Source organism: Haliotis rubra, unplaced genomic scaffold (assembly GCF_003918875.1).
Source record: "Haliotis rubra isolate DU_JTF1 unplaced genomic scaffold, ASM391887v1 Scf397, whole genome shotgun sequence".
Taxonomy (NCBI): domain Eukaryota; kingdom Metazoa; phylum Mollusca; class Gastropoda; order Lepetellida; family Haliotidae; genus Haliotis; species Haliotis rubra.
The window spans coordinates 221,565-240,602 of NW_025767076.1; the positions used below are offsets into that span (position 1 = coordinate 221,565).

At 39.2% G+C, this 19,038-nt stretch overlaps 2 protein-coding genes and 1 long non-coding RNA gene across 6 annotated transcripts in view; 2 read left to right on the forward strand and 1 right to left on the reverse strand.

Annotated features, from left to right (window-relative positions):
* LOC124286970 (leucine-rich repeat-containing protein 74B-like) overlaps nt 1–8,496 on the reverse strand; it is a 72,042-nt gene extending 63,546 nt beyond the window's left edge. For 3 of the 4 annotated variants that reach the window (XM_046723428.1, XM_046723425.1, XM_046723426.1), the window contains exons 1-2: nt 8,189–8,496; nt 7,544–7,950 (exon numbers count right to left, since the gene is read on the reverse strand). In XM_046723428.1, coding sequence (XP_046579384.1) covers nt 7,544–7,915 — 372 coding nt within the window. In that variant the 5' untranslated portion in view covers nt 7,916–7,950; nt 8,189–8,496. Of the gene's footprint in view, nt 1–7,543; nt 8,112–8,188 lie in introns of those variants that run through there. The other variant, XM_046723427.1, reaches the window with a different exon arrangement.
* Nucleotides 8,497–13,642: 5,146 nt separating this feature from the next.
* On the forward strand, nt 13,643–17,066 carry LOC124286962 (coiled-coil-helix-coiled-coil-helix domain-containing protein 2-like). Its single transcript, XM_046723421.1, has 4 exons — nt 13,643–13,774; nt 14,492–14,642; nt 15,589–15,808; nt 16,504–17,066. Exons 1-4 carry the CDS (start codon nt 13,752–13,754, stop codon nt 16,512–16,514), a joined length of 405 nt encoding a protein of 134 aa, XP_046579377.1. The 5' UTR covers nt 13,643–13,751; the 3' UTR covers nt 16,515–17,066.
* A 356-nt stretch (nt 17,067–17,422) lies between these two features.
* LOC124286963 lies at nt 17,423–18,758 on the forward strand. The gene is made up of 2 exons (XR_006901156.1): nt 17,423–17,731; nt 18,611–18,758. It is a non-coding gene; the product is annotated as an uncharacterized LOC124286963 (long non-coding RNA).
* Nucleotides 18,759–19,038: the final 280 nt, after the last annotated feature.

The window sequence follows — 19,038 nt, forward strand, 5'->3', positions numbered from 1 at the left end:
CAGACATGGGCTACAAGACTTCACTGTCAGACATGGGCTACAAGACTTGACTGTCAGACATGGGCTACAAGACTTGACTGTCAGACATGGGCTACAAGACTTGACTGTCAGACATGGGCTACAAGACTTGACTGTCAGACATGGGCTACAAGACTTGACTGTCAGACATGGGCTACAAGACTTGACTGTCAGACATGGGCTACAGGACTTCACTGTCAGACATGGGCTACAAGACTTGACTGTCAGACATGGGCTACAAGACTTGACTGTCAGACATGGGCTACAAGACTTGACTGTCAGACATGGGCTACAAGACTTGACTGTCAGACATGGGCTACAAGACTGATAAACTTTACAGTTTATGTAAATTGGATGAAATGTTTGGCAAATTATCATCTTTTACCTAAAGAATCCACTCAGTCTGTTGATGAGATAGAACAACAATGACATGCACGCAGGTTCAAAGTTGGAAAACAACTCTGTAATTTGACAATTCTATGTGCCACATCGTGACCTTAGTAACTAGGGCTACAACGATTCACCCAGACCTTGATTTGATTCTTCATACAAGTAGAAACATCAGATTCCATTTAACTCTAAGAGTAGGCTTTTTTAGTGTGAAAAGCATAGTCAAATTGGTGATGTCTACTAACAACAATTCTCATTGGATAATTAGCCCGGCGTCAACCTATGATGTTTATTGACCTTATTTCAGCACTTGAAACTGCACGTTCTGGCTGTGAGGAAATAATTAAAATAGATATTGAAATATCGAATCGAAATAGTGATAAAGGTTATCGAAAATCGAAACTAAGTTGTCACATTAAATTTTTGATGAACTGAACCGAATCGTTGTAGCCCTATTAGTAACTATATACCACGTGGTGTATTTTGAACTTAACGGCACTCCATACGAACCATAGTTGCTATGTACAACAGTCTGTCTGTAGCATCTAGTGAAAATAATACAACTCAACTGTGGACCTGAGGTCAGCTGGAGAAAGCAGTGTGTAAAGGATTACAGTGGATTTTGTAAAGAACGAACGGATGTATAGGAGGAACTGTTTCAGGGGGGCTTGAGGGGTGGTGGAGTAGCCTAGTGGTTAAAGCATTCGCTCGTCACGCCAAAGACTCGGGTTCATTTCCCCACATGGGTACAATGTGTGAAGCCCATTTCTGGTGTCCCCCGCCGTGATATTGCTGGAATATTGCTAAAAGCGGCATAAAACTGAACTCTCTCACTCAGGGGGGCCAATTGCTGTATATATTAGTTGAAATGTGCATAGTGGTTATGGTTATATGGTTATAAGATAGTAGTAGTCCCTTTGAGTTGGTTACAACTGTAGCTTACTGTATGTGCAAACATTTGCTGGAATGCGGCCACAACAAAAATATGGGTTGTGATCAGATAGTATCACAAAAAGTGTCTCCACTAATCAGACTTCAACTTACTAGTTATAATCTCAAAGAACTTGTCACATCAATTACAGAAATTATTTCACCAGCTGATAAATAGACCATGATCCATTCACTGATAATTTCATTCAGCAACCTGGTCTCTGAATACACCATGAAACTAGCTGCCAATCAGGCCATACAAGTATATCGCAGCTCGGAACCTCAATGCCTATTGAAGATATAAAGGATCTTTACAAGGTGTGAGAATCTGTCCGAAGTAGGTAGCAGTAGGTCGACCAACATTTACTGCTAGGCACCATGATGAATCATAATGTGTGTCACTGCCCTAACACAGTGTGACCTGCGCTCACCGGGGAAACATCGCAATCACTTTTACAAACACGCCAATATGGAGAAATAGTGTAATCCCTAGATTAAATATGGCCTTTTATCTTTCACTAGAGCCGAGAATCCTGTGTTTCTATGGCTCAAGGCAAACACGACACCTAATACCTCCACATTCTCAATGTAGCATACTTTCAAAATCGGACTTAACACCTAGTGTCAGAAATTGGTTGAAATTTCAATATTATTAAAGAAATTGATAATTGACTGACGATTGATTATGAATAAGAATTATATAAGATAGATACAGACATTTAGACTATGAATAATTCTCAGTAACTTATCAGTTTCATTGTTTATACGAATTAATCATCAAATTGGTTATGATAATTTAAGCAAGTCAGCAACACAAACATCCAGTAATAAGCATACAAAAGAAAGTCCACTTGACAGCTTGTCTGGGTGCTCGACATGTCTAGCTGACTATCTTACTCTTCCAATCTTCCAAACGGACTGACGTAATTGAAAATCATGATCGATGTAAAATAAAACATGTGAATGCAATAATGTAAATTGATTGAACGGAACAGCAATAGAAACCTTGCAATGTCAAATACTGAAAGTGGAATTACAGATAAAATATACCATAAGTATTGAGAGTCTGTGTGCGTGTAGACAGCAGCTCCCCTCCATACAGTCATTTGTATGACCCTAGCTTTTGGAGTTACAACAGGCCAATTAGTTTTGGTATTAAAATCATTACAATCAGACATTTATTAGTCACATTTTAACCAGTTAATAAGTTAAATATCAGAATTGTTCACTGTGACAATATTCTGCCAGTCAGTGATTAAGTATATTCCCTGATTAAACCACCACAAGCTTAGCCTGCTACACGCTGCCCCCTGCCTCACTGATCAATCACAAGTTCTTTAATTAACATATCAGCAATTCTAATAATACTGTCTTTGTTCATTGTTAAACTTCAACATGAGATTTAATATGGGCTCTTTAAATCATAGATTTTATTGAGTTGACATTATCTATCCCTAAGTAAAAGGTTTATTAGTCTACAATATTGATTATTTTATCCACAACAGAGTAAGATCCAAACCGAGACCCGGTGAAAGCGTCACGTGTCACATGTGACCTTGGTGACAGTAACTACCCTAACCAGACACTGATAACACCATAAACGGTACTTGGATGGTGTGTGCCTCCCGACAACCCTGGCTGAAAACCCAGTATGTGTAACTGTCTCCAGGAAAGTGAACAACTCCTTGTCGAGACAGAGCAAGTCTGAATGTTAGCAGAAAGACAGCTTGTCAGGCCATGGTGTCAGTAGACTGCATCTTGTATCATAAAGAGCTGTATGAGTAGGTACAGTTCATGAAAAGAATCTTATTCAAACTTACTTCACTTTCATGTTCACAAAAATCTGTTCACGCAGTGTTGACAATCATCTATTCATGTAGTCGTGACAATAATCTGTTCATGCATCACTGACAATCATCTGTTCATGAATCACCGACAATCATCTGTTCATGAATCACCGACAATCATCTGTTCATGTATCACTGACAATCATCTGTTCATGAATCACCGACAATCATCTGTTCATGTATCACTGACAATCATCTGTTCATGTGTCATTGACAATCATCTGTTCATGTATCACTGACAATCATCTGTTCATGTGTCATTGACAATCATCTGTTCATGCATCACTGACAATCATCTGTTCATGAATCACTGACAATCATCTGTTCATGAGTCACTGTCATCTGTTCACTGACAATCATCTGTTCATGCATCACTGACAATCATCTGTTCATGAATCACAATCATCAATCATCTGTTCATGTGTCACTGACAATCATCTGTTCATGCATCACTGACAATCATCTGTTCATGTGTCATTGACAATCATCTGTTCATGCATCACTGACAATCATCTGTTCATGAATCACCGACAATCATCTGTTCATGTGTCATTGACAATCATCTGTTCATGTGTCATTGACAATCATCTGTTCATGTAGTCATGACAATCATCTGTTCATGCATCACTGACAATCATCTGTTCATGCATCACTGACAATCATCTGTTCATGTGTCACTGACAATCATCTGTTCATGTGTCACTGACAATCATCTGTTCATGTGTCACTGACAATCATCTGTTCATGCATCACTGACAATCATCTGTTCATGTGTCACTGACAATCATCTGTTAATGTGTCATTGACAATCATCTGTTCATGCATCACTGACAATCATCTGTTCATGTGTCACTGACAATCATCTGTTAATGTGTCACTGACAATCATCTGTTCATGTGTTACTGACAATCATCTGTTCATGTGTCACTGACAATCATCTGTTCATGTGTCACTGACAATCATCTGTGTCACTGACAATCATCTGTTAATGTGTCACTGACAATCATCTGTTCATTTGTTACTGACAATCATCTGTTCATGTGTCACTGACAATCATCTGTTCATGTGTCACTGACAATCATCTGTGTCACTGACAATCATCTGTTCATGTGTCACTGATAATAATGTGTCCATGTGTCACTGACAATCATCTGTGTCACTGACAATCATCTGTTCATGTGTCACTGACAATCATCTGTGCATGTCTCTGTCAACGCGTACCTATGGTCAACTGGGGAACAAGCTTGGAATTAAACAAGCTACATGTTGATGAAGATGAAGGAATGCGTTGAGTTCAAACTTCTTTAGTTGGTAACACAAGACATGGCAAACAAGTATACAAGAATGAGGTGAGCGGAGTTCCTGCTCAACCCCAGGGCGTTTCCTACGAGCATCATTATTCTGCTCGTGGTCGTCCCTACACAGACAGTCGGAATACCGGACTCCTTGACAATATAGATGTAAGCATATATATACAGTTCTTGACAACAATGGACAGGCGACGACTCAACAATGGACAGATAGAGAAACAATAGCACTTCCTTGACCAGTTGATGTGATGGCAGACACAGCCAAGGGGGATGACCAATTAAGGCTATAAATGTCATATACAATAATTAATGACAGTGACAGAGTGGTACAGGGTGGTTGACAAGACAATGTACCCTGCGGTAGTGATAAGGATTAAGAATGCAGATTAAATAATTACCATAAAGTCTCACATGTTTTGACTACATAGTTTTTGGACTTTATAAATATTTGGATGATGGCTGTCCTGAATTAGTCACTATAATAACATCTCAGTGACCAAATTTAGGCTTGACAATTTCAGGATCCCTTGTACATGGTTATATAGTGAACATATACTATACATTCATTTCATAGAGAAGTCTTTATTATCAGAGAGATGTCTTTGATCAGTGCAACGCTCCGGTTTTTCTTCACATCAGTTCTATTTTGTGTGTTAACGCCTTGAGGAAAGTTTAATACTTATCAAATATTTGGATCAATAAACGTCACGCATAACCGTGAAAAGACTTATTCAGCACTAACAACAATCTGTAATGGTAATTAAACCTGTAAGTAGCCCTATTTGTAAAGGCCTTGTAATTCCATAGTCAGGTCTGCTCAGGTCAGCGGGGGTCGGTGGAGGTCAACCAGTTAACCCTATTGAACTAAATCCCAACTTGAGGGCTCTCCTGTTGGTCAGCAATGACCACCACTTATACACCTTCACAATATAGCTTACACACTTAATATGGTGTCTATTGTGTTGAGACCAAACACTTCCAAGTCATGCACATGTGTGTCAATACAGTTACTGCTAGCATAAATCGGCTTTGTATGAAATATACTCAACAATGTTGGTTGTGTTAAACACTGCTTTACTAAGTATATGTGAGACAAAAATATCACAAAACATTCCAGTGAAATTGATCTATGTTGCGGCAATAATGATGACACCTCCTCCACAAGAAGCTACTGGGCAACAGGGTCACAGACAACATCAACACTCTGTCTGTCGTCGTGATGCATGGCAACAGGTCATCTTGTACCACAGTAGTTATATACCCTCTTGGTCATCCCGTATCCTGCTATTGTATATTCATTCCCCAGTCCCCAGTTTCATTTATTATCCATTAATCTGACCCATGTCCAGGCTGTAAGTTGCCCAAGAGGGGCAGGCTGTATCAATGTTTCCCAACAGGTGCGGTACTCAACACTTAGTGCGGCAGAAGTGAGATACTTCTTCTACTTCTTGACTGATTAATCTGATTTGGTACACACTGTTCTCCTCTGACGAAATGCACATGAAGTGTATTACCTGTATGAGCTGGATTACTTTGTAAATTCACAAACAACATGATACTAACAATGACCAGATCACATACACTATAGACAAACCATAACAAGTGGAAACAGTGAACCTTTAAGTGTGCAAAATTTATGCAGGTCCTGTGGTCCCTGGCTAGTAAAAATTCATCAGGGCCACTAAATGCACTGTGGCCAATGAATTTTGTCTTGATAGTTTTGGTCTTTTTCCTTTTCTTTATTACACTTTGTCTTGATAGTTAAGTAAATCTATGAATGTTATTTTGAACCAGTGAAGTACAGACAGGACCACTAATTATTGTCCACTCACTGGTCCTGTGGTCTAGTGGGAAATTTTGAAATGTTTCTGTCCCTGTGAACCCCAGGTATGATGAGACTGCATGAGTATTACCAGTCTACTGGAATACAAAACTACACTAGAGGGATGACACAAAACTGGAGGGATGACACAAAACTACCCTAGAGGGATGACACAAAACTAGAGGGTTGACACAAAACTACAGGGATGACACTAAACTACACTAGAGGGATGACACAAAACTACACTAGATGACACACACAAACTACACTAGAGGGATGACACAAAACTACACTAGAGGGATGACACAAAACTACACTAGAGGGATGACACAAAACTACAAGGATGACACAAAACTACCCTTGAGGGATGACACAAAACTACAGGGATGACACAAAACTACACTAGAGGGATGACACAAAACTAGAGGGATGACACAAAACTACACTAGAGGGATGACACAAAACTACAGGGATGACACAAAACTACAGGGATGACACAAAACTACAGGGATGACACAAAACTACAGGGATGACACAAAACTAGAGGGATGACACAAAACTACTGGGATGACACAAAAACTACAGGGATGACACAAAACTACAGGGATGACACTAAACTACAGGGATGACACAAAACTAGAGGGTTGACACAAAACTACAGGGATGACACAAAACTACAGGGATGACACTAAACTACAGGGATGACACAAAACTAGGGGTGACACAAAACTACAGGGATGACACAAAAACTACAGGGATGACACAAAACTACAGGGATGACACAAAACTACAGGGATGACACAAAAACTACAGGGATGACACAAAACTACAGGGATGACACTAAACTACAAGGATGACACAAAACCATATAATTGTATATCAGAATGTAAGGCTTTGTATAGGAATATTTTGCAGACTCTTTGAAATAAACAGGATTCATAAGACCAAAATGATATTGTCTGTAAATGTCAGTTCTGCCTAAGGGTTTTAATCGGACCCGGTCTTCCTTGTGACACGACAAGACACCTGTAGTGGATTCATAGTAAATGAGCAATTGGTAGCCGAATAAAATACTAAATTACCTAGAAATGTCCTTAAACATATTTCAGTTCTCGGGCATAGACTAATTCTTCCTGAAGGCAGAGAAGGAAAACATACTCTGTTGTACCTCCAAGTTATGAAAGCTCTGTAAAGTGGTGTATGAGTGCGTACATCAGATTACTCACCCTTCGTCCCCCTTGTGCACTTGTCACTCTGGTACCAGTGCTGGGGCGACTGTCATACTTTGTTGAGCTTCCATACCTTGAGCAAACACTCTCTACGCGACTTCCTGGCATTCTAAGAGACTTTGGGCTACTCTCAGCAGTTGCAGGTCGATCTTCTTGACCACTCAAGTTCACGTTCTCAATCTGAGGTTTAACAGTGTCTGCAGCATCTTCCCTGTATTCATCTTCACCCTCGTATCCCTCATCCTCCTCTTCCAAAACATGCAGTTCCTTGGTGGAGCGAACAGATTCACTGGGTGCACTTCTTGTGTCCCGAATATTTGGTTTACCGCTGTGATCGCAACTTCTCTTTGAAACAGTCAAAGACTCCATGGTTAGGTAGTGGTATTAACTCAATATCCTTTCATCTGAAATAAATAAAATTGTGATAATTACATAACGTCTCGTGGTGATAATGTAACGTTATCACTTTCAGTTTGATAGAAACAACGTGTCACTGATACATCACATCATATGACATGATGAAACCGATGAATTGTTTGTTTTTGGATGTGTATCAGTCGCCATTATCTCGATCTGTCAGGTAACAGTTTACAACAAAGTGAGGTGGCTCAGTCAATCTAAATAATTCATGTAATCACTCACATGATTCCTGTCCGCCAGGCGCGAATGGCAGATAAGCACATCAAATGATTCGATAAACGTTCTAATCATTAATTCAGCTGATCGCAACACACGCCCCAGTGTTCACGCAAGCCGGGTGACTGACGTACACCATTCCTCAATGAAGGGTCCCCCGTCCCAAGCCAGTTCCTGTGTATGCTTCAGAACCAATCGAACCTTGTCATGCAAAGGCCACCTTACGTATATGTTTCTTCTAGTGTACCCCGCTACGGCTCAACAAGCTCGTTATTCTTTCTATTGTGTTCAGTGAATGTGGCTACCGCTATGTGCGTGTCAATCACGGTTCATTCAGCTAAGTACAGGTTGCTAGGGAAGCCGTCGGGATACGACGGGTCCCCAATCATGCCTGTGTAATTTAAACCAGATTGCATAATTTTCTGTGGCATTGATTACATTAACTACATTCGTTTATTGCTTAAGATTGCAAAATCAATATATCCTTTCTGAATTCCGTGCTGTTAGTTTAACCCTTATCCCTAAATAATCAATATGTCTCGAACAAATAGCAGCATTGTTTACACGTGCCATAGCAGATGACAATATAACAGGTGCGTGTCAGGTTGTGTCGAGCTTTTTCATTGGTCAGTTTGGTCATAGGGACACAAAAATGCTATATATCCATAAACAATCTTACTTTCTTATAAACCAAGGCACTATTTGCGTAGGAAGCTGATTTTTAATAAATACTCCGCAATGGTTATGTACAACCAGTTATACCGAAATACGCATCGTTTATAAAACTATGGGATAAAATATCTGGTTTTAGTCTTTGTGGGTATTTAGAAGTTGGATAGAAATATGATAAGGGATATATTCTTCTCTACGTATACTGTACACATACACAAAATTTCATGGATGCTTTTTCCACTTCACCACAAATGACAGGGTTGGAAAATATGACACATATGTTGGAAAGTGGGTACAAGATTATATAAAATACAAGTTCATGACGTCATAGCATTGTCAGGGCATTGTACAATTAAGAAATACACTTCGCTCTACCACCATGTATAATAATAAAACACACTTTTGCCCTGAACTATTATAGTTAAAGCACGAGGACGCTTGCGTCCGAGTGCTTTAACGTTATAATAGTTCAGGGCGAAAGTGTGTTTTATTACACTATACATGGTGGTAGGGCGAAGTGTATTTCTTTTCTAAGATGCCAAATTTAATACTTTCTAAAGATAATTACGATTAATTTAAGGCAGAAAACAAACGACGGTGTCGGTGACCTAAATTAAGAATCCTCGCACAGGGCTAACTGGCGCGCTGTTCTATTGATGTGTCTGCCCCCTACGTTAAGACGAACGTTACCAGAAAAAAACAAATGATAACAGTTTGATGACGGTTTACGTTCGGATTAAATATCTTCTCTGAATTATTTTAATTACATCTGTCATTAACGTAAACCATATGGGGCAATATGAACGTTGCATTTCTACTACCAGCGTAAGTTTAGATCAGTACATCCAGAGGAAGTTGAGTAGTCAAGCGACATTCCACAATTGCATTGTGGGAATGTAAACATTACGAACGTTACCGTGTCGCTGAAAACTTGTGAGTCGAAATGACACATTTTAACCGTCGTAAAACATAAACGTAATGTTTCCACCAGTGATGTTAGCTGCGTGAAGCAACAGCAAACCAAGAAACTGGATGCAACGGTGTAGTTTACTGTAGGAGGCCGTACGAGGCGATGACAACTGACATGCATCGTGACGTCGCTTACATTGTGACGTAATGTAAAATGGTTCGATTACGAGGGGGCACACTAGAATGGCGCAGTGACGGGATAAAGTCATTCAATTGTTACGTCATCAAAAAACTATACCTTTATTGTCTGATAATGTATTTTTTTTTCGATTGTTCTAACCGCTAGGCATCTTAGAATAATAAATAATCGTGTCTACGCGGCCGGGTATCGAACCCACGACCTTCCGCTCTCCGGGTTGACGCTCTAACCACTACACCACGGAGGCGGTCAATGGCACAGTAATTGACATCAATTTGTAACATAATATTACAATTTATAACATTTTCAACGATAAATAAATATAATATTTCTGTTGAATCTATTCTGCGTTCTATAACCATAACTGATTAGAGATCAGAATGGATTTACTTGCCCCGGCTGTCGCACAAATAGGCTGCCCTCATGATTATCCGTATTAATGCTTGAAATATTGCCGAGTAGGAAATAACTCTAATGAGCTGACATTTTTCCTTCCAAAGTACTCACGTCAGTACACATATAGGTGTTAATTAGAACTAACATCTAGTCTCTGAAACAGAAAAAAAAGGTTTTTAAATTAAAATAAAATCTCAGAGACTTTCTCCATTTTCAGAAACTGTGGTAATCTAGGCTTGCATGGTCTGCATTGGGTATATTTGTTTCAGGGTCTGTATGACAGGCTAAAAGTATGTATCCCGTCGTGTGTACATAAATAGCCGGGGTTAAATACAGTTCGTTAATACGATGGCTCAATACTTATATAACATTACTTAAGCAATTAAAATGTTGCCATTTTCCATGTATTTCCCCGAAAACATTCGTGTGACTGGTTCATTTATGTAGTTTCCTGATAGTTGACGTTAGGAGATGCCAGTCAGAAGATGTTCCCTCGAGTTTGTCGTAAGAGGCGAGTGGAATGGATCGACTGGTCCTGTTGGTCATCGTTCTCCGATGGCAGAGATCGTTGGTGGTCATCCTGGCCCCTGATCCAGTTGGAACTGCCAGTAACCAACATCCACTGATTGTACAAGTAAGGGACAGGCACAGCAGTTCCACCTTTAAACTACTTAACATGTGATAGTTATGTGAAGATGTTTTTTTCTGTTATGCTTATCATGCAGTTATGTTTATACTTGCATGAATTGAAGCTTAAATATATCAGGTCAGTAATGTCGGCAAACAAAAGCATGAAAACCGATCAAAGCGTTCAGCAGCATTCACCTGGAAGCCAGATGTCGAGTACAATATGGATTCTCACCAACTCGGGAGAAGATGGATCAAGGATGGACGTGCAGATTGTACGAGCGCTTCTCATTTCCTTACTTCGCTCCAACTTGACTGCTTGTGTGGCCGCGATGATTTTATACTTGTTTTGTAAATATTTTAGAAATATGTTTTAGGCCATTAAGTGCCTGTACAAGCTATAACACGTACACAGTATACAGAAAGTAACAATAGATTTACCCCAGCAATTACATAACTCTTAACTTCACCATAGCCACTGTCACTCTAATGACAAGCGCATTGCATTGTCTGCCTTGTCCCATATCCTTATTATGTAAGTCTCCTTGCCTACAGTTCAACTTTATTTCATCAAGCAGTTGTCAGATACTACTCTTACAAGTCAGATCTTACATGTTATGCTGAGCAAATAGTTTGGTTTTTTTTGTGTGGACTGAGTGGCTGTGGACCTCACTTCTATTTATGTATATGTAAGGTCAGTTTGTGTTTTGCTTTCATATCCATGTATTTATATATATGTCTGTATAGTTGTATATGAATTAAATGCATTAAGTTAATGCATTGATAAGATATATTTCTCTGTTGAACCAACAAATTAACTTGCCATTGAGTGTGTGTTATTGACTAGTAGTTCATAATTAGTATATAAGTATATTTAAATGTTCAGATATTCTACCACCTTTGAAGGTAATATAATTTCTCTTTTAATCCATGAACTTATGTCCTATATTTTTATTGCCATTTTTCCTGGTTGCTCATCATTGTGTAACATTTGTAGAATATCCCGATTGGACACTGCCAACTTAATAAGCTGCCAGCTCATTGCCACACAGTGAGCTGGAAACTGATTAGTAAACTTTGTTTACACAATAAAGAGATTGCTGTCGGCTCACAACCCAGTAGCTGTTCTGCGTTATTCTTCCAACTGGAACCTCGTCCGCTACTACATTTGGTTGAAATATTACAACGTGTATGTCACTAAATGCAGTTTCTGTGATTTAACACTTAACACGTGGTGACAGTCTGGAACCGGAACCACCAGCTTCAAGCTTGAGAAAATTCCAGCGATCTTAGGGCTTCGAGAATTTGTACCGTGAACTTACCGCTCCATCTTTAGTGTCAAGATCGCCCACTAAGGGCAGTTTATGATCCTACGGATGCAATTTAATATATAATAACCTTTTTTGGTTGGTTTAAGCCATATTTATTCAGTTTTCGTAATACTGACAAAAAAATAAAGCTATGAACATTTATCGCGGCCAGACGGGTGATGGACGGCCATGTTTTGGCTTTGTTTGATTGGGTTTTTTTAAAAAGCTATATGGCGGCGGTCTGTAAGTAATCGAATTTGGACCAGACAATCCAGTGATCGACAACATGAGCATTGATATACACAATTGCGATACGATGACCAAGTCAACTAAGTCAGCAAGCCTGACCACCCTATCCCGTTAGTCGTCACTTACAATATGTTTAATACAGGAACCTTACTAGCTACATATTTGATTTACACCTGGCTCTGAGTGTTACTGAATACACACACAGCAAATTCAGATTCCTCTTAGTTCAACGAGTTTTACTAAATTATGTTTTCGATGAAATTCTGCGTTTGTATTCTTTCACTTTTTATAGGCTTATACATTTTCAAACAGAGGCTTGTCGACAGTCGCTCGTGGTTCCTTTAGACATAACTTGATATTTTCATAGGTGAGTGACGTATTAACTGTGCCAGTTAGGTCGCTTGTTAAGCTACATATGTCATTTAATATGAAACGTCACATGTCGTGTATTCATAATGTATGTATTATTTGTATACATATTTTGATACTGATCCAGACCTATATATCTTTTACTCTGGAAACCACGCTGTCTGACGCAAATGGGATCTTTTGTCGGCACAAAGTTAAATCGAATAAGACATTCGTTACATCAGGGGAACCTTAATCGATATTTAGGGTTTAGTAAAAAAATACTGTAATTCATCACTCAATAATGGAACCTGTTCAATGATGTATAAGAAGAAAAGCAAGATTTATGGATGTCAACTACTTTATTGTGAATAACACAACGTTTCGTAGTGTATGCTGCTCCTTCATCAGGTATTTCAAGCATACACTCCGGAACGTTGTGTTATTCACAATAAAGATCGAGTTGACATCCATAAATCTTGCGTTTCTTATGCATTCCACTTCTAAATGCCCTTCATAGATTTTATGTGTATGAGGTTTTGAAAAAAAATGTCTTAATTCGCAGACGTTATGAGAAGCAACACTATGATCAGGTTTGATGAGACTGTGTAAGGGGAATAGTCGCGATGTTACATATATACTGCGCCGTTTCATAAGATTGGCATGCTCCCCGTAATGTCTCAAGGTAAAACAATTGCGTTTTGACATTACGAGTGCATGCGTACTTTGCGTGAGAACATTCGACCAATCAGAAACTTGTACTATCGTCAGCCCGGAGGTGTAGTTTATATAACGGAAGTACCGTGCGTTCTCGAACCTGAACATCGTTTGACGCTGAACTACTGATTTAATCGCCAATATGCCACGCAGAGGACGAATGAGGTGAGTAAGATGTTGATGTATATTTTGTGGTTGTTTATTTCAATGCTATACCACAAAGGTAGGATCGTACACAGATTGTATATTTCTCTTACAAGGTGACCTTTTCTTGAATTTTAGATGATGAAACATGAGTTATCGGTCGTGTTAAGACGCAAATGTTTTGTAACAATGATCTTTGAATTGATCAGAATCAGTATACGTTTCGCCATTCCGTTTTAACGTTTAGTTTCACAATATGAAATTGGCAGCATCTCTTTGTCAAGATCCTCGATTGGCAGTATTCTAGGACGGCCTGGCCTACAGATGAAAACTAGCAGAAAGCAACGAATACAGTGGGCCATGCATACCGCAACAGATCAAATGTCCATTTAGATTTTTGCTATGTGCATGAACATGTGCTATAGGAATGCACACTTTGTGGGTATTGTGTCCTGTTTGCAATTTGTGTGACTATCGTTCCATAGTTTTGAGCTGGTGCCAAAGATCATTTATCGGTACAGTAATGTAAGCATGGTTAGCCTAAGTTTTAAACGTATGGGTATTTACAATGTTTATGCATCAGAGGTAAAATCACTTACGAACTGCTTCCATGTCTGTCCGAGTATCCCAAGTGGAGTGTTCATCTTGAATAATAGATTTTGTTAAAATGAACTCAAGGAAAGTGACACCCGGATAAACATGTCTAGCACATCTTAATGTTTCCATTATCTTTGGCAGCTCTCCAGCCCCACGGCGCCCCGTGTCACAGGTTCCAGCTCAACACCATGCTCCCCCTCCACCTGCCCCACTCCAAGCCCAGCCCCGCCAGCCAGGTCTCATGGCACAGATGGCCACCACTGCTGCTGGAGTTGCTGTTGGGTCTGCTGTGGTGAGATTCATTGTTAATAAGTTCTGTTGGGGATTCAGTTTTGATTTAATCAAACAGTTATGGATTACCCGGATTACATAAAGAACGCTGCCTATGCAGTGTGAAATGTACACGCTGTTTATCATTGTTTGATGAGGTCTAGACCCAGACTGGAGATGAGCACCTTGGACCACTTGTAATCATGAACTGACATAAAAACATGTGTACATACACGTCATGAACTAGGAATGATCAGGCGTTTAGACTGTTCTTTTTCTTGGAATTTGAAGAATGCTTTTCAAAATGTGAAATCACAATTCTCAAATATTGAAAATGTATATCATTGTTTGTCTGCCTGAAAAAAATCACTGATGATCATGAATTTGAGAATAGATAAAAACCATTGCATTAGGATGTTGAGAGTTTTCTGTCTTAGTGTCTCTTTATGTAAATAGCAATATTGAAACTGATGTGTCACGGTACTTCTTTGACTGCTGGATATGAAGTATTTCAATGTTTATGGAAGAAGCAACAAACCCTGTTTATTCCAAGTTAGAATAACTGCTTGTGAGAGGCAACAGATTGATCAGATTGTGTGATTGCTGTGAGCAGATTGTGTGTCATAGCTTGTTAATGGTGTGGATTGTTGCTCTCAGTATCTGTCACTACATTGTTTGGACTTGATTATATACTGTTATGTAGAGTAACACAGAAAAACATTTCTTTTCCTGATAACTTGATAAATTTTGATGTTGAATGCCTTATGGCAATTGGTCTCAGGAACATTCTTGTGAGGCAAATGACCTCTGTTAATAATCTGTGTCTAAGAAATAGTAAATGTAACTGAAGATGTGTGGTAACAAGTGTAATCTTTAACCCTGTACATGCTATATTTTGCATATCAGTCTCATTCTGGAATACACAATACAATGGTACTTAAGCCAAGATTTCTCGTTTCACTGAACAGGGTCACACAATTGGAGCAGCTATGACAGGAGGGATGGGAGGAGGCAGTGCCCCTGCCCCCCAGCAGGAGGCCCCCCAGCCTTTGTATCAGCAGCAGCAGCAGCCAGCTGGACCCTGCCAGGTGGAACTCAAGCAGTTCCTGGACTGTGCCAATAACCAGTCTGACCTCTCTCTGTGTTTTGGATTCAATGAAGCACTAAGACAGTGCAAACTACAAAATGGTGAGATGGGAAATTTTTATGCTTTTGTTATTTAGGGTAAGGCCAGACCAATTTTATTTCTTGTTTTACGGATCTGCCGGTCGTATTTTTTCAAGAATAAGAAAAAAAATAAAAGTTAATTTTCCCTGCTCAAAACATAAAATCCTAATGTTTTATTGGTCAAAAATGTACATTTACAAGAAAAGATTTATTTAGATTGAGTTTTGCCCCATAGACACTTCATAAATTGCCAAAAGTAAAATACTTTTAGTATTTATTTATTTTTATTTTTTTCCCTCCTGCCTTTAGGTTTTCTGAGTACAAAAATCTGTAAAACAAGAAATAAAATTGGTCTGGCCTAAATTTGTAAAAAAATGTGTTGCTTTCATTTCAACAATCATCATGACACACGTTACAGGCATTGGGTTTAGTGAAATTTAATGTTTATTAGTTATACTGTCAGTGGGGCAGCTTGAGGCGAGTTTTAAAAGGAAAATGTTTAAACTTGGGCATGAATCTTAATAACCAAGTGTTTTATGATTTAGGGGTTTCTAGAACTCGCCATAATAAGTGAAAACTTGCATGAGGGATTACAATCAGTTGTATATGATTATGATGTACAACAGGACAGTCCTGATCGTACATTGACAAAGTCAAACCTTTCCAAAGTCAATTTAAATCTCATTTTTTAACCATGTTTCCTTTTCATCTTTCAGGAACAGCTTGATGTGTGAATTTAGGGGATATGAAAGGTTTAACTTAGATGAATGGTTGTTACTGAATGGACTTGGGAGGACGGTTTCTCTTATTCCACCCTGTAATATAGAACCTATAACCTGCCTCATGGACCCTAGGACATGCAGTCTGGCATCAGAGCATCCAGCTGGATAATATAGTTGTGATTCTTCACTGCAAGTCGCAGTCATCTTTGATGAGATACTCATTAACAGTAACCAGAGAATTTGATTTGTTTTTGTTTTCCTTGGACAAATTGGATGTGCTTTTATTATTATGGACAATGGGCATAACTATTCTGATCTGACAATATAGAAACAACAGTGGATATATCAACAGTGTTGTGGAGTATCATCATGGTTATGCAGCATGTCCTCCAGGGATGTGTCACACATGTATATTGATGTACATGGCTGTATATTATAAACCATACTTTGAACTTTGTTTTGAAAGTTTTCAATTGTAAATTTTAGGTAAAATAAGTTTAGTAAACTTGATGAAATAGACGTGGTTCAAGACTAGACTAAAAGATGTTGGTGTAAAATTGTGTTCTGTTGTAAGTCATTACCTGAGGATTCAGGTTGAGAGGAGGAATCAGGTTTGCACTTGAAATCCTGGATATCAATAGGCTGCCTGTCTCATTCAGGCTCGATCAATGTTGCATGGTGACCCTTATGCTTGTTCACCTTAACTGTCAATGAAAGATTTATTCTCAGGGTTGGTGAATCACTTGTCAGTCTCCTACAATTGGAGGGTGGATTGATTTCTGAGCAATTCAGCACTGTATGGAGTTGATTCATTTGATAACCACAATATTACAAACATGGCTTGCAGAAAAATTTGCTTGGTTAAGGTGCATTCCCATCGTGCGACATGTAGTATCCTGCAACTCGGTTGCAACATCAGAACACCCTAATGGTAATGATTCTAAATTGTATACAACTAGTTGCAACTGAGTGGCAAGACATAGGATTTGTTCTAGTTCCTACTACAAGTTGCAGGCTCTCAGCGTCAGATCTTCAGGGAGTCGTCCGATTATTAGTGTTGACATGTTGAACTATATGATACCAGAAGAAACTGAGTTTGGCCCAAGGATCCAGTTGTGAACTCACACCCCATGCGATCTAAATACTAAAATGCCAATGTCCTGTGATACCTCAGCTTGCATTATTGTGCAGTTATAAACCTGATGCTGCAGGCCATTTGAAGGTTCAGGCTCATAACTCCGACCTTTCGACCAAACTGCACGGTTGAGTGGAACAAAAATATCGGCGTCCTGAGACTAGTTTCATTTTGCCAATTAATAACGGATTACGAGGACAATGAAGGATCAACGAGTTGTTAGAAGAGGATAATCCCGATTATGTGGATGAGAGCACACCTAATGAGAAGACGACAACAGTTTATATTTATATCATTTTATGTCCATACTTGAAGCACTCTTCAACAAACTCAGTTGACAGATTTTAACATTTGTTTACAATGATTCACATAAATAAATACGTGACAATTTTAATAAAGACATCGCATATCCGATGCGTTTTCATGATACATATAGCAGACATTTTTTCACAGAGATTGATCCACAGATTTTAACCAAAAATGCAACAGGTGGAATGCTGAATCAGCAAACTGTTTTACGGACAGTGTTCCTTGCCTGAGCTGGTGACGGATGTCATCCAGTCATAGCTCCAAGTCCCTGTATTTCTTGTTCTTGGACGGACGCTTCTGGCCAGCAGCGTATTGGACAAGAATGTTTTCCGTGTTCGTCTGTTCTCGTGACAGGAACGGCATGATCTCGAAGATGTTTTGGTGAGCCTTGCCGACGTATCTCTTCAGACGTAAATGCCACCCTTCCAGGTGGTTGTTGGTTCTTATCCCATCTGAGTTGTGGTGGTTCCATATCGTTCCACTGCGATATGTTTACCTAGTGCGACGAGTTCACCATATCAAAACATCTAGAGTAGATTATCCGCAACCCTAATTACGCCTAATCAGAACCTAACCTTCAAAGGAAACCGCAGGTCGACGTCCTGAGACTAGTGGAAAATCGAAAGGTCGGCGTCCCGAGACGACACCCATTTGAAGGACTTAACTTCATGTTGCAGTCTATTTCATATACGTGTGTACCATTTTGTACCTGTCAAAACATATCTTCGTCTTAACATGAATAACACCACTCAGACATGGTGTACTAACTCCAAGCTGAATAAAGTACTGTCGGAAATAGAAAAAACTGTTTTTTTGCTGTTCCTCTGTATCCCTAAAATTTACACAATTGCAAATAGCATATGGCGAAAAAACACATCAGCCTAACTGGGCATTCAGTGGGATGCGTAATAGGATATCCAGAAAAGCATGTTTACTTGTAAAATCGGGCAAAACTTAGCTACTTCAGACAATAGATGAGACTATAGATGACAATTAGGTCGCTCGGCCAGGTATGACGACGGACCTTTGACGCACGAAATGCACGTGCTGCCTACAGCAACAAGGGGTCATCTCAAAGATATTCT